At 41.8% G+C, this 22,808-nt stretch overlaps 1 protein-coding gene across 5 annotated transcripts in view; it reads right to left on the bottom strand.

The window, feature by feature from the left end:
• GEMIN5 (gem nuclear organelle associated protein 5) overlaps positions 1-21,961 on the bottom strand; it is a 41,800-nt gene extending 19,839 nt beyond the window's left edge. For 2 of the 5 annotated variants that reach the window (XM_059699011.1, XM_059699008.1), the window contains exons 1-16: positions 21,705-21,961; positions 20,475-20,635; positions 19,601-19,782; positions 16,680-16,831; positions 16,352-16,468; positions 14,243-14,372; positions 13,201-13,366; positions 11,890-12,102; positions 10,901-10,986; positions 8,349-8,431; positions 7,222-7,358; positions 5,163-5,236; positions 4,338-4,519; positions 3,535-3,674; positions 2,229-2,400; positions 1,146-1,376 (exon numbers count right to left, since the gene is read on the bottom strand). In XM_059699011.1, coding sequence (XP_059554994.1) covers positions 1,146-1,376; positions 2,229-2,400; positions 3,535-3,674; positions 4,338-4,519; positions 5,163-5,236; positions 7,222-7,358; positions 8,349-8,431; positions 10,901-10,986; positions 11,890-12,102; positions 13,201-13,366; positions 14,243-14,372; positions 16,352-16,468; positions 16,680-16,831; positions 19,601-19,782; positions 20,475-20,635; positions 21,705-21,870 — 2,392 coding nt within the window. In that variant the 5' untranslated portion in view covers positions 21,871-21,961. Of the gene's footprint in view, positions 1-1,145; positions 1,377-2,228; positions 2,401-3,534; positions 3,675-4,337; positions 4,520-5,162; positions 5,237-7,221; positions 7,359-8,348; positions 8,432-10,900; positions 10,987-11,889; positions 12,103-13,200; positions 13,367-14,242; positions 14,373-16,351; positions 16,472-16,679; positions 16,832-19,600; positions 19,783-20,474; positions 20,636-21,704 lie in introns of all 5 variants that reach the window. The other 3 variants (XM_059699006.1, XM_059699010.1, XM_059699009.1) reach the window with 2 other exon arrangements.
• Between the last annotated feature and the right edge of the window lie 847 nt (positions 21,962-22,808).

The following is a 22,808-nucleotide window of genomic DNA, read 5'->3' on the forward strand; positions in this document are numbered from 1 at the left end:
GTTCCCAAACTTTGCTCAGGTGACAAAGGATATTACATATTTAGATAACAAAGTACTAATTGCATATTTAATTACACAAATAAGGAACAACTTTACTAATAGAAAAGATTCAGGTATGTGATATGGAGTCACAATCCTGAGCCTACCACAACCATGAACTTAAAACCAAACAAGCTGCTGATCTACAGGGGTGAAGGATGTTTCTTGTGCAGTCATTTTGTAATAAAAAGGTATTTTGATGAACCTAAAAAATAAATCCATTACGCTTTTAGTTCTTTATTTACCCAAACCACAGGTCCAACAGCCAAGCCTTGGGATGGAGAGGGTCAGGGGTGACTTTGTACCATATATTTTAGCCACTTTAATGCTTTCACGTCAAAATACTGTTTTAGAGTTAAACACGATTCACAGCTTCCGTTTATATTGTTTGCTATTTAGTCATTCATTTCAACAGGAAACAGGCTCCAGAACTTGAAGGTAAATATATAAAGGCGTTAAAGAGTTAAAATTATATCCCTTGACCTTTCTTCCCGTCAATATCTGTGGAAGACTGCTTTATTAGAAATTAGTGATGGAGCCTAGAAAAGCAGGTTTGTAAGAAATCTGAGAGCTGTCACTATAGTTTAACAGACTGAAAGAACATCATCATCATTCATAAATTTTTTTAGGAAAACACCAGGTGGAAACAAGTAGGAAGAGTGAAAGCTTGTAAGTTCCCAGAGCGGTGGTAGCTTCTAGGTCAGACATTTGTATCCGACAGTGGTTTTTTTTTTTTTTTTTTTTTTTTTTTTACTGGTTTCTTTCAATACATGTGGATGACGATGTCAATTGTCAGAACTGTTCCCATGTAAGTTTCTATGTAAATACTCCCTGGCTCTGCTGTGTCCCACAGGCTACCTGCCCAAGCTGAGCAGAAGTTTCTCTACAGAACTTCGCTTTTTCCACCCCAATCATCCACTAAATCCCCTCTAACACGTCAAAGGTGTTTAGAGGCTTAAAGATGCCCTTTGACAAACCTAACATAATTTCCAAAAGCACCAAAAATACCACCCAAGTTAAGGAGTTGGGACCCAGGTAGGCAGAGAAGTTTCTGGTCACGACTCTTTGGTCCTAGAGAGCGGGTGACGTGGGACTCGGGCACATACCTACGGAGGCGACACCACAGGGCAACTCTGGCTCCCGGGCTTCCTCTTCTCCCTCCTGCTCGGACACGCTGCCATTCTCAGCAGGCCCCGCGCTCTCCCTGATGCTCTCTTCTTCATTCCCATCGTACAGCTCCTGCTTGACAGACACTCGCGAGGTGAGCTTTTTCTTCTTCTTGGGCTTTGGCTTAGGCTGAGAGAGCCTTTTTTTCTCTAATTCAATACTTTTCTTGCCTAGAGGAATAGCAAAAAAAGAAAAAAAATATATATATATTTATTGCTGGTTAAAAGCACCCTAGGAGATCATCTCCAGACCCTCATTACCCTTTTTGGATAGCATTCTTACCCTCTCCCTTCCTTCACAATGAATGTTTAGTTACATTATCCAAATGTTAACCAAACCCTTTTGGGATGTAATTAAATCGGAAATACTATGGTCAGTTAACCCTGAATACTTCAGTGTGTGTATCCCACAACCGTGGACATTCTCCTCCATCATCACAGCACAACCGCTCAAACCAGGAAGTTAACACTGATACGCTCCTCCTGTCCACTCCACACATTTCAGTCAGGTTTCACGAGTTTTACCAAGCATGGCTCTTACAGCAAAAGGCATCCACACTGTACTTGCTTGTTATGGCTCTAGTTTCCTTCAGCTTGGAACAGGCTCGGATTTCGTCTGACTTCAAAGGGCTTTTTATTTTTTTAAATATATTTTTATTGATTTCAGAGAGGAAGAGAGAGGGAGAGATAGAAACATCAATAATGAGAATCATTGATCAGCTACCTCCGTAACACCCCCTCCTGGGGATTGAGCCCAGAACCTGGGCACGTGCCCTGACTGAATTGAAACATGACCTCCAGTATTTAGAAATCAAGACCTGGGTGCCAGGAATACTTGTACTACTTGGGTGCTGTCCTCAGGCTCCCCAGGGCTGCCTTCCTTGCATAGGCTCCAACGCCCTGCCACACGGCTGCAGCTGCCCTGTGTGAATGTCTTCCTCGCTTGCCCCTGATCAACTCAATTACTGAGAAAGGGAGACAGGGAAGAAGGCAAGCATTTCTGGGCTCCAAGCTCTGACTGACCTTGGGGAGGCCGGGAATGTTCTTGCATGGAAGCGAGCCATTTATACACACAGAAGTCATCTGCCCCTGAGTAGATGCAGTCTGGATCCAAGGGGGACCATGCCACGCAAAGCAGCCGACCTCGATGTCCTCGGAAATTGCATAGAGGCTCTTCCTGGAGGGCATCCCACACCTAAAGCCAAAAATGACATAACAGAATAGGCAATTTCTGGTTATTCTATTATTCTGGGGGATAAGAAAATATTTTAAAGATCTGTGCACACTTATTTCCTCTTGTGATTTGTAATTTCCTCTTAAGAGTTCAATTTCAGAGAGTGGTATTTCCAGTAGGGGGTGATTTTGAGCGAGCTTCTAACTGTGGCCTACGGATTTCACCATCCTGGAGTAGTACTGTATATCTATCTATATAAAACCCTAATATGCAAATCGACCGAATGGCAGAAGACCAGTTGCTATGACATGCACTGACCACCAGGGGGCAGACGCTCAGTGCCAGGCCAGCCAAGGTGGGTGCGAGCGGGGGGGCCCCGATTACCCTGTCAGCCACCCCACAGATCGGCCCTGGGTCTAGGGACCCTACCCATGCATGAATTTCATGCACCAGGCCTCTAGTTATTTATAAAGAGAATTCTAACTCAGCCTACGCTGCACATGTGTGCATACTTGGGGTTGTAACTTCTCACAGGTGATTCTTTTGTCCCCAAGTACCTGGGCAACTGATTAGTGTCCTACCTGCTTCTTTCTTTAAAAATTTATTTCAGAGAGGAAGGGAGAGGGAGAGAGAAACAGAAACATCAATGATGAGAGAGAATCATTGATTGGCTGCCTTCTGCACACCCCCTACTGTCTCATGAGATAGACATCCACCACAGATACTGCCCTCCAGTTCCCAAGGTCTGTTTTGGTTCTGATACCTGAAACTCCTACCTCATAGTTCAGGCTTGGCAGCTCATCTTTACTTTTTAGAACTTGGAGATTTCTGACTTACCATTTTATTATTAAAAATTGTTTTTCACATCAATTTATAAGTCCATCATACTGACAGTGATAAGTTAGAATGAAATCTTAAAATCAGAATTTAGCTAGTTTCTATTAATACTTTCCTTTTCATCTAAGTAAAAAACAACAACCCAATCATAGCCCGACAAGGGCCTGGAATAAAACTAAGATGCCTCCTAGAACTCAGAAAATCCCTCTCTGTAGAAGGTAACAGTGAGGGAAGGGAAACGCACACACTGGGGCAAAGAGGAAAGAGTTTACGTTAGAGGACGCAGTGAGGAGCCCACTCCCAGAGACGCAACAGTACCTGAGCTGTGCCATCATAGGAAGCAGATACCAGCCTTCCATCATGGTGTGGGCTCCACGCCAGACACGTAATCTTGGCTGTGTGCCCTGAGAGGGTCCGGTAGGGCTCTGTAATGGTCACTGGAGATTCAGGATTGCTCTCTACAAGGCGAGGGGAAATGAGGATAAAAAAGCTACCTCACAGAGAGGAGGATGCAGTGAGACGTGAATGGGATGGGCGCTGTGTGTAAAGTACTCAGACACTACAGGAAGGTGGTATAAACTGGAACAGTCTTTTTGGAGAGCCACTTGGCAATAACCAGTCTTTAAAAAATCTGGAGAAGCCCTGAAAGCTATGGTTCAGTGGTTAGAGCGTCAGCTTGAGACTGAAGGGTGGCGGGTTCAATCCTTGGCCCCAGTTGGAAGGCAACCAATCAATGTGTCTCTCACATCGATGTTTCTCTCTTGCGCGCGCGCGCTCTGTCTCCTCTACCTCCTTCCCTTCCACTCTCTCTAAAAATTAATGGGAAAAATATCCTCGGGTGAGGATTAACAAAACAGAGCAAAAAAACTGGAGAAAACACTCAGCAAACTGATAACATGGATTATTATTGAGGGATGATATTACGGGAGGAACTTTATTTTCTTAGTTACCATATATGTCATATTTGAAATTTTTCTTATTTTAAATAAGATGAATATATTACTTTTGCAAACAGAAAAAAATAAGAATAACATTTATTTTAATAGTAAAAAGGTATAGAGACTGGAATGGAAAGTAGCTAAACAGAGGATCGCACCCCCAGCATAGAAGAAACCAGTTACCTATGACAGCCTTCAGGTTGTGCACATAAATGACGGCATTGTTGGACCCGGAGGCCATCAGATAGCTCAGCTCTGGCTGGCTGCTGTGCTCATGATGCCAGCTGATGGTATTCACGAGCTTGTGATGCTGCTGGATGGTGCAGATCAGTTTCAAGTTGGGAACCTGAAATATTTCTATTGATCTGAAATAAGAAACACATCAAGACATGGAAGATGGAGAAGTTTACAGTTAACGCAAACAGGCATCTCCTTCACTCCCTCAGTCAGGGAAAGGTGAAGTGGAATAGGATAACCCCACCTATCACTCTCTTAGAACCAGGGGCAAAAGGTTGTCTCTCAAACAAGTATTTCCGCTTTAAAAAAAAGTCCCCGAACTTTGAAAAGTGTTTATCAGGCTCTTGTAATAGACAGTGCTAGAGAGAAGCTGACGGAAGAAGGAATGAACCAGTGCCTGAATTAGGATTATGTTTCTCTGAACAGCGTGGAAAGGGCACAGTGAGACCTAACGGGGACTTATGGCTGGGCTTCATTTTAAAAACTGACGGGGAATTTAGGCAGTTCAGTGCGGGAGAGGAGCATTTTGTAAAGCACCAAACAGCCAAACTGAGTAGGCAAACACTCCTTGGAATAAAAATATCCAACTTATTTTGTAATTTTCAAAGATGCAGAGAGCTCCTGGATCATTCACAGACATCAAGGATAAATCAGAATATCAAATACAACTGGGCTTCCCCAGCTAACATTACAGATGGCATCAGCCAGCTTGCAATCAAATATATGTGCAGTTACAAAGTGGTGTTTTTTTTTAAAGAAACAAACACATACCCGTCTTCATTGCCAAGAGCCATGATTTTGCCATCTGCTTTCCAGCTGATCTCTGTGTGTACAGGCAGTTTGTACTAGAAAGCAAAATAAACCAATCTTGTTCCTCTCTGCATATAGCTTATAAACCAATGATGACAGCACTAGAGAAAAAATCCTTAGAGTTTAAAAATCTTCTAATTATACAATAGTCATTCTTATAAATAATCTTTATAATAACCAAAGAATTACTAAAAGCAAATGTATAATTTCTTTTTTAAAAAATATATTTTTATTGATTTCAGAGAGGAAGGGAGAGGGAGAGAAACATCAATGATGAGAGAGAATCATTGATTGGCTAACTCCTGCACGCCCCCCCCACTGGGGATCAAGCCTGCAACCCGGGCATGTGCCCTTGACTGGAATGGAACCCGGGACCCTTCAGTCCGCAGGCTGACTCTCTATCCACTGAGCCAAACCAGCTAGGGCTAATTATAATTTCTTAGTTGGGACAAAAAGAGGCCAGTAAATACTAAATGTCTACAATGTCTAACCTTGTGAACTGAGCTTCATTAAAAACAATTTTATCCCACAATGAAGAATTAAACATATCTGCTGGCTTGGACGACATAGGAGTCATAGTCTCCTTAACAAAAACCATACACCCTGCCCTTGCTTTCTTCTATCCCTTTCGTTTCTTTTCATGTTGGTCGCCAAGGCTGCTGGGTCCTCTTCTTGTCTTTTTAGACCAACTCATACATGCCCACAGCTGCTTTTTTTTTCTTTTTAAGTATGTTTTTATGAATTTTTAAAAAAATATATTTTATTGATTTTTTTATAGAGAGGAAGGGAGAGGGATAGAGAGTTAGAAACATCGATGAGAGAGAAACATCGATCAGCTGCCTCCTGCACACCCACTACTGGGGATGTGCCTGCAACCCAGGTACATGCCCTTGACCGGAATCGAATCCGGGACCCTTCAGTCTGCAGGGCGATGCCCTATCCACTGAGCCAAACCGGTCAGGGCTTTTGAATTTTTTAGAAGGGAGAGGGATAGAGAGAGAAACATTGATGAAAAAGGAACATTATCGATCCGCTGCCTCCCACATGCCCCCTACTGGGGATCAAGCCCACAACCCGGGCATGTGCCCTGACTGCGAAGCGAACCAATGACCTCAACCACTGCGCCACACGGGCCAGGCACCCACAGCTTTTTTAGCTACCATAAAGGGATTCTAAATTTCCATCTGCAAAAAAAAAAAAAAATAAAATAAAATAAAATAAAATAAATTTCCATCTGCAGCCCAAACTCCTTGTATGAGTTTCTGATCCATACATTCAGCTGCTACAAAATCCAAAGCTCACTGGGAACAGGGATCTGGTCTCTATAATCATTGTTGAATGTTAATGTGCAGATAATATACAGAGACAATGGAGGAATGTAGTCAATAAAAATAATTCAGTTTATGATTAAATGTTATTTTTATGCTAGCCATACAAGAATAATGAGCAACAATAAAAAATGCTCATTTGAAAGAATAAGGAAATCTCAGCATTTAAGATTTCACTTCAAAAGATAGTTCTGGCATACAGACATACTGATAAGATATAAAGCAAATGTGATTAAATGCAGGAATCTGGGTCAAAGATAACAGGGAATTACTTTTGCAGCTTTTTAATAAATCTATAATTAGTTCATTAAAAAATTAAAAACAAATGACAATTCTATCTTGAGCAAAATACCCCGCAGCCACACGTGGATGCCATCTTACCAAGTTATTTTACCAAGGCCTCACTCTGGAGGAACTGGCTGGCTGGAAAAGAATGCTCTATATCCAAGATCTGAAAGTTTACAATAAATCACCAATGCAACTGAGATAAAACATTTTGTTGTTAAGTTCCTTGCTTTACTCAAGGATAAAGAATTGTAAGATATGTGTGATAACTTATTAATTCACTGAGTTTTTAAAGAACATCTCAGAAGTCTGAGCATAACAGATATCTCTAATAATGGCATTTATTACGTAAGATGGAAAATAAAGATACAGAGATCAAGAGAAGACTTTAAACCACAAGAACTTACTTTGATTGAATTGGTGTCCCTGATGAGTTTGTTAATGTCAAAAGCCTCTCCATTAAGCTTCCAGGGGTTATGCTGTAAGACAAGCCCCTCCCCGCCACAGCTGTATAAGGTAAGGGAAGGTCTGTCTCCTTCTCCTCCTATATGAGACAAGAAAGCTGATCAGTTTTGCATTCCACCAGCCAAAGCACCACCATATCATACTATCAATTGTTTAATACACTGTAATAAAGCCACAGTTCTCTGCATCTGAACCTAGTTGGTGGGAGTAAAAGTAACAACGGTATACTAATAATTCTACATTAATATCTATAATGTAACATATTTGTTTTAAGCATTCTTCTGTCATTCAAAATAGTATGGGGTGCCAAAGCTGGAATCAGAAAATATGTTCTCAAAGTTTTTGAATTTTTATGTTTTCTTTCAGAAATAAGTACTCTACTCTTTGGGCATTTAAATATATGGAGCTGCAGGAATGTCTATGACTAACTATAAGGAGCAAACTTCCTTAGTGTTACAGCAATCCTCTTGTTGATTTTTAAGAAGCAAACAGTAGTTGTGATGGCTTTCTGTAAGGGCAAGTTTTACTCTCACCACTGTTGGAACTCTGCCTGACACAAATCAAGGATCCAGTAAACATTTGTTAAGTGAATGAATGAAAGATGATTGCAATGCTGTTTGAGTTCTGATGATTTACACCATCCTCTCTATGTAATGCAGTTACTATGGAAATTTACAGATGTTTCATTATGGAAGAGTAAGAAAACCAAAGATTTTGCTGAACACACTCATTTTGAAAGATATTCTGAAGGAACTATCACTTTAGGAATAAGAGAGAGAAAGACAAGGCTGAGGAAAAGCCTAGAAGAGGAAAAGCGTCAGAATACAATGAAAGGCAAAAAGAGGTCACTTGAGAATCTCAGTTTGCTTTAGAGTTTAGGGAAGCTTGTTCTGGGTGAATGGTTTCTGACCTTTCACCCAGCACGTCTGCCCTCACACACCCCTGGCTACATAGCAGCCAGCATAAGCAGTCACTGCACTGGAATATGTAGGACTCTTGAATATCCTAGGGTTAAACTGTAAGAAAGAGAATACTCTTGCATTTGTAAGAAAATGGCTCCGACACTTACCAAGTGACAGGGAAGGTATTGGTGGCCCCCAGGCTAAACTATACACAGTCTTCTTATGGTATGTGCTGGAAATCTGTGGAGGTCTAAGAGAAGGGGGATTACAAACAGAAAGATTTAAACAAAACGGCATAGTGGAAATAAACACCTTTTCCTTGTAAAAGGTTCCTATTATAAACTTACTTGCTGATATTAGAGAAAAACAATTTAACAGTACCCTTCTCCAAATAGCTGATTTGTAAAGAAGCAAATACTTAAATGACATACCATGTAATGATATCTATTAACAAAATCAGTATGTCTCAAATACACTTTATTTTTTTTTTAACATGACTATTTATTTATTTATGTATTTATTTTTTATATATTTGATTAATTTTTTATAGAGAGGAAGGGAGAGAGATAGAGAGCCAGAAACATCGATGAGAGAGAAACATCGATGAGAGAGAAACATCGATCAGCTGCCTCCTGCACACCTCCTACTGGGGATGTGCCCGCAACCAAGGTACATGCCCTTGACCGGAATCGAACCTGGGATCTTTCAGTCCGCAGGCCAATGCTCTATCCACTGAGCCAAACCGGTTACGGCTCAAATACACTTTAAACACAGAAAAAATGTTACCTCCCTCTCCCCACCCAACTCGCTCAACTGGTCAGTTTATAAACATTTTCCCCATCTCTCCCTCTGAGTTGCCTACTTTACCTAAATGTCAAATATGTTAATATTACTGTAGTTATATAGCAGTGTAAAGGCTATCCCAGTGAGAGGCAGATAGAACTAGATAGAAAATGCAAACTGCTTAGCACAGAACTAAAGCTACTGCTAAGCATGCAAATGGCTCCACCTCATAGTCAAGTAAAAGACTAAATGTAGTTTTAGGTTTACCCTGTTTTTAATACCACATTCTTAAACTAAGAGAAGATTTTAGATAGACTTTAAAGTTTTTTATTGTTTCTTTTTAAAAGAAACCTTGGTCTCAAAAGTGTTTCTTACGGTTCCTGTGGTGGTTAATAATGTGAGGTGTCAGTCAAAGGCAGGGTGGTTATTACCTTCAGTGCATACTATATTCTTTGTATGACTTCAGAATTCCAAGATTCCGGAACCTATGGCTGAACTAGCTGTTGACTTATTTACTTCCATGTGCCTGACATATTGTTATTATTCTAGACAATAAACGAAAATTACTTTCGCTAAAGGAAACAGAATAGCAGCTCTGGCTGAATGCCTAAGAAGAATTTGTCCACAGCAACATCCTTCCCCCTAATCATACCTTTTCTAGTGTTATATAGTTTTATTTTCTTAGATGTTTCTTTGAAATAGTTTTTTGAGAATTAAAAATGGGGGGGGGGGGAATTGGAGCCCTGGCTGGCGTGCCCAGTGGTTAGAGCATCGGCCTGCACACCAGAGGGGGTCACAGGTTGGATTCCACAGGTTCAAGCCCCACCCCCAGTCAGGGTAAGTGCCGGAGGCAGCCAATCGACGTGTCTCTCTCACATCCATGTTTCTCTCTTCTCTCTCTCTCTCCCCCCCTCCTCACTATACTGCCCCCTCCCCTCCCACTCTCTCTAAAAATCAATGGAAAAAATATCCTCGCTCTTTGGGTGAGGGAAAAAAAAGGAGAAAAATAGTTAACTACATGTAGATTACACATAAGTACTTAAATAATCGCAAAAAGGTTAGCACCGCAGTATAATAATTCTCACTTGAAGCAAATAATGTTCAACAGAGGTAGGCAAACTTATCTTGCAAAGGGCCAGAGAGTGAACATTTTAGGCTTTTTGAGCCATGCTATCTCCGTCACAATTAGTCCACTCTGCTGTGGTACTATGAAAGCAGCCCTGACAAGATATAAACAAACGAGGATGGCTGGGTTCCAATAAAACTTAATTTAATTTAATTTGTATATGGCTGGACATTAGGTCATACTATAGAACTACTATTTAAAAAATCGAGGGAAAAGGAAATACTTTATATTCCCACAAGTCAGAACCACCATAACCTGAAAATTATTTATTTACTTATTTTTAAAAGAGAGAGAGGAAGGGAAAGGGAGAGAAAGGAGAAACATCGATGTGAGAGAGAAACATCAATTGGTTGCCTCTAGTATACACCCCGAGAGGGGACCGAACCAGCAACTTGGGCATGTGCCCTGAGTGGGAATCGCACAGGTGACCTTTTTGTGCACAGGACGATGCTCAACCCACTGAACCACACTGGCCAGAGCTGAAAAATACATTTTTAAAATTAAACCTCGAGTTTTAAGCCTCAGTTTCAGAGCCACACACTCTCTCTCACACACACACACTCTCTCTCTTAATATAAAATAGTATATAGTAAAGATTGTTCTTATTATAATGGCAAATTCTGAAAACTGTAACAAATAATAGTCATTGAAGAGTCAAACGGTCATATTCCTAATCAGGAAGAAGTTCAGAACCAGACTCCTAAAGATGCTTCCAGGCCAATTTTGATGCATGTCCGGGTTTCTGAACTCAAACTCCATCACTGACATTTTGGTCAATGGCCTAAACAAAGAATCATCTGTTTCTCTTACTTGTTGGAGTAGGTGTCATACAATCCCACTTTTCCGTCATCAGTTCCAAAAGCTAAGCAGCCTTCCTTGGTTGGGTGCCAGCACAGCTACAAAAAATAACATGAGGAAAGAGACAGACTGTAATGGGAATTCTCAGATTATCCTTCAGGCGTTTAAATGGAAAACGTTCTTGCTCTTGGTGTCTTCTAATTTTACAAATTCTCGTTATTTAAAAGAGAAACAAAGAAGTATTAAAAACAAAGTGAGAATTACCAGTAATGTCACCCCCAAAACACCCCATTGCCAGTATTGAACTTTTTGGTGAATAATCTTACAATATATACAATTGAAAAAAACAAAAATAGATTCAAACATATAAATGATGTACATGATACACTGTTGAGTGGGGATAAAAATGCCAGAACAATTTAGAAAATATGATCCTAATATTAAAATTTTGAAAGACACATCACAAATTGTCAACAGTAGTTCAATGGATTATGGAAATGGGTGAATGGAGTGGAGAAACATTTATTGCTTTTAGACTAAATGGCCACAACAGAGGTCTCACTTTAGAAAAAAACAAAAAAATTTATACATGTGGTTTTATAATGTGCTTTCTGTGTTTTGTCATTTGCATTCTTTGTGAGTTATTACCATCTTTTCACATAAAATAAAGATCTGCATTCTTATTTCTAATAGTTTGATACCATTCCATGTGGTTATAATAATTATCTTCCATGAATGCACATCCAGATTATTTCTAATTTCTTACTATTAGAAAACATGGTAACTTGAACAAAGCTTTAACTTTAAATCCTAAATTTGGAGATAATGGGTTTGTTTGGAGAGAATCCTTCACTTTCCCCAGTTGCAAACTCTATTGAAAATACCCTTGAACAACCTGTGATTCTCAACAGAATTCATTTAAATGGAAAAAAGGTATTCTCTAAAAGAGAATTACTGACTTGAAAATAAGTTCACAGTAAGCTCAAAGAGAGCATCCATACCGCTGTAACCTTGGACTTGACACCCTGCCAGAAATTTTTCACATCATAGTTGTTCTTTATGGAGATTGTATTCCATACACGGATCATGCCATCTCCAACGCCTATGGCCAAACAGCCTGTGTCCACAGGAGAGAAAGCCAGGCTGTAGGCAAAGCCACCGAGGGAAGGCAGGGTCCAGCAGCACTCCAGGGTGGCCATGTCCCAGCATTTTACCTGAAAAGATGAAGAGTTAAGGCCTAAATATAAAAAAGATCAGAGAAACAGGAAAAGGAATCAACATTTCAAATAGGATGGGTTTAGAGAGTAAACAAAGATAGTGTAATTTAACTATTCTAATAGGAATTGGAAAAAGCATGCCTTAGAAAACACACCCAAAAAACCAATAATAAATTGTAGAGCTCAGAGGGATCTTAGCATACATTTATTCCCAGAGATGTCAGGTGAATTCTGAGCCATACAATTAATAAACCAGAACCAGGCCTGCCACTTACAAGGTCAGTGGCCTTTCTACTCTATTGTATTAGCACATCAGTGATTTGCTCATTTGGCAAACTCTAAGCCAGGGGTCCCCAAACTACGGCCTGCGGGCCACATGCAAATACAAATATTGTATTTGTTCCCGTTTGTTTTTTACTTCAAAATAAGATATGTGCAGTGTGCATAGGAATTTGTTCATAGTTTTTTTTTAAACTATAGTCCGACCCTCCAACGGTCTGAGGGACAGTGAACTGGCCCGTTTAAAAAGTTTGAGGACCCCTGCTCTAAGCAATAAAGATGGTCTCAAGATACTGGAAAAAAATCAGTGTCATCTCAAAAAGCAAAATATCAGTATCATACCAATGGGAAGAGCAGTGCTAAGGTTTTAACTGTAACTTGTGTAACAGAGGGACTTGGGAGAAAAAGTTTATCAAATGAACCTAGCTTAACGGCAAAAGAGTAAGGCCATAGCCTCTTAAAGCCAATTCTCCCTTAGAGAGATTTCACCAAGAGCAGATGATTCTGCTACCGACCTATAGACAAGGATATAATAAAGCCAAAGCATGCTGATCTCACATACCCTTCCCTGGACACATCTGCTCTTCTTTATCACATCTGCTTCAACAAAAAGGCATCTTGGTGGTTCCTCCCCTGCCCCCTACCTCTCTGCTGTTACTGTATTTAGTGCCAATCGCTAACAGTAACTGAAATAGGAACTGGAGGTCAGGTGGGGTATGAATGGAACTGACGGCTGGTTTGAAAAAGCCCTCTAATCCCATGTAAGCCATAAATCACCGCTTTTCCATGCTGAACACAGGAATAAGCTGTCCTTACATCTCTGTCCATCGATGTGGAAAGCAGCAGCTGTTTGTTATCCTCAGTTTGCAACGGACATAAATTAAACACAATTCTTGAATGATTCTGCCCTTCTGCTGAGGCACTAAAGAGGGAATATTTCCGTCTCCAAGACTGAGTGAGATCCCACAGCAGCAGTTCACCTCTGCGAAGCAAGGACAGGCATTAGTTCTCTTTCACAAGCCCTTTGAAAAGAAGAGATTCTGGGCCAGAGCGTGGGCCCAGTTGCAAAATAATTTCTGTTCATTGTTTCTATAAGTAGAGAACAACTGTGAAGTATGCACAGGATATCTCTGGAAGCACACACAAAAACAAGGAGTCAGTCCTACGGGGAGAGGAACCAAGTAGCTGGAGGAATCAGAGGCAGGACGGTATTTTATCATAGCTTTCCTTCTTTCTGGACCATAGGACTATACTGGACTACCTTTTGAACAGATTTTCCTAACAGCTTTAATTAGGAAATGCCAAAGGCTTTAAGATATAATATCTCTTTTTTGGGTCAGTGAGGGTGGCAGGGGGTAGGGCCATGACTAATGTTTTGGTGAGATTTCTATATGCTTTACCTGTATTATTTCATTTAAAAGCAGGGCCTTTTCTGTTAAATTCACTTTATTATCTCAAGCAACTAAAAGCTGATACTCAAATTTTGTTTACTGAATGGCTCTAATCATCCTAAGAGATAGGAGATCCTATAACCTCCTTTTTTTATATGTGAAATAATTGAAGCTCAGGAAAGTGAGGGTCTTACTCATGAATACACAGCAGGTAAGTCATGGACTGATTCTGAAATTCAATTCTGCCTGACTTCATAGTCCATTCTTACCCACCAGGCTATACTTATTTGATCTTTTCACAACTCTCTTATTACACAACACAGATATCGATCCCATGATTTTCCCAATACAAATGGCCTATCATAATATAAGCCTCAGCCACTGCTTTTTCCATCTGCAAGTCTAGGAATTTCTGAGGCTAGAGAAGACAAAACATGTCAAAGGGCATGACCAGGAAAAAGACTTACCCAAAACAGCTAGATACCAGCTGTGTTGGCTGATCCCTGGGCCAATGTAGTGTCAACCAAAGGCGCTCCTTAACAGTTGGGTCTACCCCTCCTCTTCTCTTCAGAAAGGGCAATTTCAAAGTCATCACACCTGCAGATTAGCATACAGTCATTAGCAGCTCACAATGCAGTAACCCCCTCTATCTGCGGCTTCAGTAACCTGTGGGCAGCCATGGTCCAAAAACATTAAACGGAAAATTCCAGAAATAACAATTCCTGTTTTAAATCGCACACTGTTCTGAGTAGTGTGATGAAATCTTGTGCTGTCCTGCCCTGAACACGAATCATCCCTTTGTCCAATGTATCCATGTCGTATGTGCTTCCCACCCGTTAGTCACTTAGTAGGTGATCAGACTACCATGGTCTCACAGTGCTTGTGTTCAGGTAATCCATTTTACTTAATAATGGCCTCAAAGTCATTCACATACTTATTACAGTATGTCATTAAATTGTTCTATTTAATTACTGTTTTAAATCTCTTATTGTGCCTAATTTATAAATTAAACTTTATTACAGGTATGTATGAATAGGAAAAAACGTAAGTCTATATGGGGTTCGGTGCTATCTGAGGTTTCAGGCATCGAGCTCCTGGGACGTATTCCTCTCAGATAAGAGGGAAGTACTGTATGTTTGTGGTTTAGAAGTTTGTTAGTTTGGTTACTTAGGATTCAGACCTCATTTTCTCTTGGTAACACTATTATGCTTAGTGGTTAATACTAGTCTAGCTAATTTAAGTCAAAGCTTTTACAGGCCGAGGAAGTGAGTTTCTGACTAGAACTGAGCACCCAGGTGGTAACACAATCTGATTCTCCAAAGTTGGCAGGACAGAGGGTGGGGTTCCTTCTCCTAGCTGTGAAGAAATCCAACGAAGGGGACAAAGCTGGCATTGACATGTGACAGGGAAGTCCCTCCACCCCTGGATGCTACTAACCGGTGGTTCTCAGTTTCTACGGAGTAACAGAACCACTGGTGGAATTTCTAAAATTCATAAGCCGGGGCCCAACCCCAAGAGATTCTGATTCAGAAAAATTGAAGACAGTTGTCCCTAAGTGTATTACTTATTTTTTTTATTCCTCAGCATCATTAAAGTTTAGAAGTTACCCTTTTAGATGCATTCTTAGCCTGATGTTATCCCTACTTGGGAGAATCAGCCAAAGTATGTCCAAAAGCCATCCACAAATCCTAAAACATTCTGTTTCCCCAAATTATGCGAATAGCTACCACTGACTAAGCCCTAACTATGCTACTTGCTTTACATGCACAAATGCATTTAGACAGATGATAAAACTTCTATGGTTTAAGTAGAGAAAATAGACTGATATAAAGTGAAAGGTTTGTGTTTACTATACAGGTAACATCCACTCTGCCTGGATCTTCTCTCAATCTTACGGTACAAGTTCTGCTCAAAGAAATGCTTAGGAAAGCTGAATGACTGAGCTTCTACATTTAAATATGCACGTCTCTAGTGGGTGTATATTATTTATTCTGCATCTGTGCATTAAAAGTTCTTACTCTAGCCCTAGCTGATTTGGCTCAGTGGATAGAGCATCAATCAGCCTATGGACTGAAGGGTCCCAGGTTCGATTCCTGTCAAGGGCACTTGCCCAGGTTGTGGGCTCGATCCCCAGTATGGGGCATGTAGGAGGCAGTTAATCAATGATTCTTTCTCATCATTGGTATTTCTATCTTTCCCTCTCCCTTCCTCTCTGAAATAAATAAAAATATGTATTATTTTAAAAGTTCTAACTCTAGTGATCTTTTCCATTCCTCTGATCAAGGCCTTGCCAAGTTCCAATATTCCCAGCCTCAACAAACATCTTAACCCCCATGCCACAGAGCGACCCTTCTATGAATGTAACAGAAACCCTCACCTCCAACACCAACGCCAGATGTTAGGAGCACAGAGTTCTAGTCTAGGCTAGGTTGGGAAACAACTTTCTGCATAGAAAAGTAAAGGAACCGCTTTTGACAGATGACATACTCTCAGTACAAGGCAGAATAAACAACTTATGCCTCTCCTGGACCAATCTAGGTTATATTGCAAAAGAAATGATCAAACATCGATCTTACCTCGGCCTCGAGAGCAGCTCCAGATTCGAATGGTCTGATCTTTGCTTCCAGTGGCTAAGTAGCAGCCTTTTGTTACTGGAGTTTGTGCTATAACTTTCCCATTAGGAAGTTCAGGTTCTTCTAGGATAGAGATGGTAATTTTGTTACACGAAACAGGCACTTATCTCAAAGAAACAATAGTTTGCAAGGGTTCCAGGATCTTAGCTATCAGCTTTCATATATCTGATCTGCAAAAGTCACATTTTAAATATAATTCAAACGATACAATTCTACACATTGTGTTCCTTAGCTCTAAAGAATACAGAACCCTTCCTTAAATGACGGCTACCTGAATTTTCCTCTTGATTTATGGGTAAACAGTCTTCACCAGGCAGAGGACACCAGGCTATGGAGTGGATCTCATCATCATGGCCCCGAAGCCTGTGAATAACTTCTCCTTTCTTGCTGATGTCAATTATAACCACTATGCCATCCTTGTAGCTGAAAAACAAGTTGGAAAACATTTTTTTTTCCAGTAAAATTTTGCCTTAGGAGTTACTGTGCATTTTTAAAAGTTAAGTGCATTGGGAGCTGGGGAGAAGAAGACAAGAAACGATTAACTTTGTCCTTTTTCTAAAGTGTTCATTTCATGCTTCCTGATTTTTCACATCCTCCTCCATGATCAATCTTGTAATAGTAATAGTGCACGTTTCCTGGCACAAAGCTCAAACGGGAGTGTGCTTACGTTCTAAGTTCTTTTAGGGGCCCAGCAGTCCTCTAATTACACTCAAAAAACTCCTTCTTTATACCAGCAATCCTGCTTTTCCAACTAGAAATTTAACAAAAGCTGCAGAACTCTTAATTCTAGATCTGGGTATTCCAAGGCTCTATCATTCAGTGAGTTCAAAAGAGGCTGAGAAATTCTAACAACTTTTTTTTTTAAGTGGGAAAGTATTTCAGACACAAAGTATCTACCACTCAGACTAAGAAAAAAACAATTATCAATACAGTTGAAGTCCTCTGAAGTCCTCACCCAGACTCTGTTCCTCTCTTCCCTAGAGGGAAATTGCTATTTGTGAATTTTGTGTTACATCATTCCTAGCCTTTCTTTATTTACATTCCTAAATAAAATACAGAATTATTTTATATACTAGAGGCCTGGTGCACGAATTTGTGCATGGGTGGGTCCCTCAGCCCCGGCAGGCTGTGAGGGGGTGGGGAGGAAGGCGGGAGGGACTGGCTGTGGGAGCGTACTGGGGTAGACGCTCAACACAGGAGCTGCCTCCTGGTGGTCAGTGCACATCATAGCAACTGGTCATTTAGGCTTTTATATATGTAGATTTTAAAACTTCATATAAATATCACGTGGTCTCTTTATGCAGCTTGCTTCCTTAACTCATTCTATTCGTGAGTCAGCCATGTTGGCACATGTAACAGTTCCTGGCCAGCCATTTATACTGTTGTGTAGTCCTCCATCATCTGAATATACCTCAACTTTTTTATTCCTTTTCCTTTTGAAGGGCTTAAATTTTTAGCTATTACAAACAAAAAATGCTGCCATTAATGTTCTTATACAAACCTAAGACGATTTCTGGTTTGATGCCTAGTAATGAAACTGTCAGGATGTAAGATATGCACCTCTTTGCTTTACTAAGAAATGCAAAGCTGCTCTCCAAAGTGTGTGCACCTATTTGCATTTCCTACCTAACAGATACTTCTACAAGGGAAAATACCAGTGACAGCTTTATTTCCTTAGTTTTCTCCTTTTATAAAATTTCCCTCATTACAGCTTTATTAAAAAATGCAATCATAGAATATGTCAATCTTCAAAGAATATGGACTTTGAAAACCACCACGTTCTGTAACCTAATAGTCAGGCGATCAAGCTCTCAAGAAATAATCACCATTTTGAAGGTCCTTGGAAAACAATCATTCTCATTCAATCCTGTGTCTGACTGTACCTGACTCTTCTCTTCTTGTGAATTCCAGCTCATCTTTCAAGGTCAGTGTGGTTTAACCTTCTCTGACCCCTGCCTACCACCCTTTCCGCTCCCTCTCTAGTGCCCCCCACTGCACAGAGACTGCCAATCCACAGACCCCTTCCATTTTCACTATTATTCACTCCTTTAAAAACGCTTATCTTCTTGTCCCTCTCTCTCAGGGGTATTTACTCCACAAAACCTCAAACCTGGTTGAATTCAACCATCTTCTTTCTTAACCAGTGTGAATAGTATAAAGTCATGACCATGATCCTTAGCTTGGCACTCAACAGGGACTACAATTTCCCTCGGTAAGCTCATTTTCCTATACTCTGAGATGACTTTGCATAACTTCTTCCTGCATCCAGTCCCATCCCCACCGTGAACTTGACTCCATCTCCTCTCTGACTTACGCCTCACTGAGAAAATCAGAAGCCATCAGAATGAAGCACCCGCCCCTTCCAACAGATCTACAAACCTACCCGCACTATTTCCATAGTCTCCGCTGCTCTTTCTCCTTGTGACCAATACAGATACAACAGTACTTACCAGTGGCTAAGTCTTATCACGGTTCACCCCTGCAACAAGCTCTCCCTCTTCTGCCTCATTTTCATCAGCATAAAAGCACACCCTTGCTATCTTCTGTCTAATACTCCCTCGACCCCCGGATACCTCTTGGCTTCATGTCTATGCACATTTTTGGGAAACAAACTGTGGCAACGTTGTCTCCATGTATACTTTACTACCTCATACGCCCCTTCCCCGCCTCTTGAATCCTCTCCAGTCAGACTTTCTAGTGCTTATCCAGTCTTCAAATCTGAGTGAATGGACATCTTTGGGAGAGAAGTAAATAGAGTGGTGAGGGAAGGGGAAGCCGACTCAGGCAGCTCGTGGGAAACCACCTTGGTGACCAATAAGGAGACAGATCCCAATGCCAGGTCACTTTCCCAACCTAGAGGGAGAGCTGAGAACCAGAGAGACAGAGCTGAGCCATCTGATTCTCTGGGAGTAAATGTTACATCCAAGGGCAAGTAAAGACAGAGAAAAAAGTGAAGATGTGAAGAATGAGGGAAGGAAGCTATCCTAGAAACCAAGGAATTAACAACAGAGAGTGGAAGAGATTATATGACCTGGAGGTCACAGGACTAAAGGACGCCAAGGGGTCAGGGGAAGTGGGTAACCCCTATAAATGGTTTCCTTTGAGGAATAAAGGGACAGGAGAGGGGAAAGCAAATGCAATATATGAGCATAAGCACAAATAAATGATCAATACAGATAGAACACCACTTACCCAATGGCTACTAAGTCTTCATGATGAGGTGAGCAAGTAAGGCAGAAAATGGTCCTGGGTTCTACAAAGAGGTGCTGGCTGTCATTTCTGTTAAGCCAGTAACAGAAAACCACTCCTTTTTCATCTCCAGATACTATTAGGTCCTTTACCCGAGGAGACCAATGCAATGCTGATATTGTATGCTTTAAAACAAAACAAATATATTTGCTTCTCACTTGTCAATGCTGAATTTTCACTTAGTTTTTAACCAGTATGAGGCACATTATAGGTACCTAATAAATACTATAGGTACCTAATAAATACCACTTGTGTAGCAAGACTATACTAACCAAATGGTAGGAGAATTTAGGCTATTGAGGATTAAAGAACCATTTGAAATAATTTCTTTAACAGCTTAATGCAGAGTTCTTACTAAGTTACTAAGTAAGTTAACTGTGTTCCTTTCCAACATTCTCTCAAAAGACAGGTAAATCAAGTTTCATTTACTGACTTATAGTTTATATCAGCAGCCTAAGCATACAGTAAATACTTTAGATTTTGTGGGCCACATTTTCTCTGACGCAACTATTCCACTCTGCGAATGCAGCATGCAGGCAGCCAATACTGAAGCTGTGAACAATCCTTAAATGAACGACTGGCTGTATTACAGTAAAACAATTTGCAAATACAGGCAGCAAGCAGTGTAGTTTGCTGACCTTCGGTTTATAAGTCTTGCCTTCCAAAAATGTCTCTTACAACACAGAGCTCCTTATTTACTTTATGAACACAACTGTAAAAGTTAACTTGCACAAACGAGCTAGCAAAACTATACTTGAAACAAAAGAACACTTGGCACAGATATGTGACAGTCTGAGAAACCAGTAAGCCGTGGTACCTGATGGAGTGCATGTTCTGCCACAACTGCTTTTGTCTCCACGTCCCAGATTTTCACAGTCCCATCATCAGAGCTGGTGGCACAAAGGTTGTATTGACCCGGATGATGAGAAAACGTGAAGCCGGAGACTCTCTCGGTGTGTCCCACCAGCTCCCCTATGACTTCAAGCAAAACCAGACTCCGGGTTAAAGGGCTACCTAAGATTTCTGGCTGAATCAGGCTGTTGTTAGATGCTGAGTGGGATCTCACTTATTCCATGATATAACAAAAATATCTGGGGACTCACAGTCAAAAACTCCCAAGTGCGGGTACTGGCTCTGCCACGTGACTTTAGACAAGTCATTTTACTTCTTGGGGCCTCAGTCCTCTCAACTGTAAAAGGCTGTTGATATTCCCTGATGTGCCTAGTTCACAGGCCGAGGAGCAGCCCAAATGAAGAATGGGAGCCCTAGCTGGTTTGGCTCAGTGGATAGAGCGTTGGCCTGTGGATTGGAGGGTCCTGGGTTTGATTCTGGTCAAGGGCACGCATCTTGGCTGCAGGCTCCTGGCCTTGGTCAGGGGCATGTGGGAAGCAACCAATCGATGTATCTCACATCGGTGTTTCTCTCTGTCTCTCTCTTTCCCTTCCACTCTCCCTAAAAATCAATGGAAAAAATGTCCTTGGGTGAGGATTTAAAAATAAAATAATAACAAAATCATTTTAAAGAAATGGGATTCTTACTTAGATCTGGCCAGAGATCGTTTGGAGTAGAATAGCTGGCATGCCATATCCCAAGGTATAATCAAGACCTAGTTTGGAGCCTAACAGCACCTGGCTCCATGCGTTCATCTCACAGAAATGAGTATCATATTTGTAGGATCTTGCTTAGGGCCTGGAGCTGAAGGCAACCCCAACCCCAAGAAGGCTCCTAAGGGATCCACGTGCAATGGGTCGGGGACGGGGGAGGCCATAGATGTTAAAAATTCCTGGGTCTGGACAGAGATAACTTCCTGGGGAAGCGAGCAGTCCCTCGTGAGGGCGCCGGGAGGCGGGACCGCTCATCCACAGCGCAGTGTAGCTCAGTCTTGGAGATCGGGACGCGACTCCGTTTAGGGGCTGTGAGCAGACACTTCTCCCTGCCGGGGCCTCAGTTTCCCCTTCTGTAGAAGGGGGTGGCTGAAGGCGCATACTCGGCGCCTCCAGGGAACGCTAGACGTGCAGGAAAGGTGGGGGCAGGGGCAGGGAGTTACCTCGAAATGGGGGCGTCCCAGGGATCGCGCCAGCGCCCGGGCCCACGCGGACAAGGAAGACGGAGGTCCGCGCCGCGAACCCGAAGAGGCCCCCGGGGACCGCATCGCTGCAGCGGGCGCAGTACCAGTTGGGGGAGGGCGGCAGCGTGCGCGGCTCCTGGCCCATGATCACGAGCCACCGGGGAGGAGGTAAGAAGCCACTGGGACAAACCGTTCGCAGCCCCACGCCGTGGCCGGGAAGGGGGCGGGGCCAGTTCGGAGCCCCGCCTCCCGGGCCCGCTGCTGCTACGGCGCGCGCCGAGGCCCAGGCCGCACCGCGCGCTCCCTGCCGCCGCCGCGGGGTCTGTCGCTGCCTGAGCCCAGCCCCGGGGTTAGGCTTTCTCGCTTCCTACAGTCGAGGTACATAATTAACGGGTTAGACGAGTGGAGACATCTTCCCGCTCCGCCGGTTTAACGCCGCCCCAAGGAATTTTTGAACGCTTCCTGCCAGGGCACTTCGCTAGCTCTGGAGATGCTTTTTAAAGCAGAGATTTTCCACTGGTGTGCCGCCGAGACAGCAAGAATTTTTAAAACACGCAATACCTGGCTATTTAGTCAGGGGCATTGACCCCGTTTCCCTTAGATTGTCAAATAAAAAAATAAGGACAGCCAACACAACAATAGCGGCTCGGTATGAATGAATCTAAATTATGCCCCCCCCTTTTTTTTTTGCTCAGATTGGCAAAAAAATACATTTTTTGGTGTGCCACAGGATTTTAGTAATTAGTTTATGTGTACCATGAGACGAAAAGGTTGAAAGATAGCTACAAGGATATATCCAAAGATATCTAACAAATGGATAAATGTTCCAATCAGAACTCAAAAAAAAAAAAAAAAAGAGTTTGTGCTCTTGGGTGGAAATTCTGGCTCCGGATTCTTGGTAACTCAGGGAGAAGAAGAGTAGAGTGACTCCATTTGATTGAGTGCCAGCTCCGTGAAACTGTATGTGCTAAGTGCTGCGGAGGAAAAGAATGGAAGTTTCCTCCCAACGCAAACAGGCAGGTGCTCACACTGCTGCACTACACTCTCCTGCTCCGGTATTGCTGGCTTTCGGTAGCTGGCACT

Source organism: Myotis daubentonii, chromosome 5 (assembly GCF_963259705.1).
Source record: "Myotis daubentonii chromosome 5, mMyoDau2.1, whole genome shotgun sequence".
Taxonomy (NCBI): domain Eukaryota; kingdom Metazoa; phylum Chordata; class Mammalia; order Chiroptera; family Vespertilionidae; genus Myotis; species Myotis daubentonii.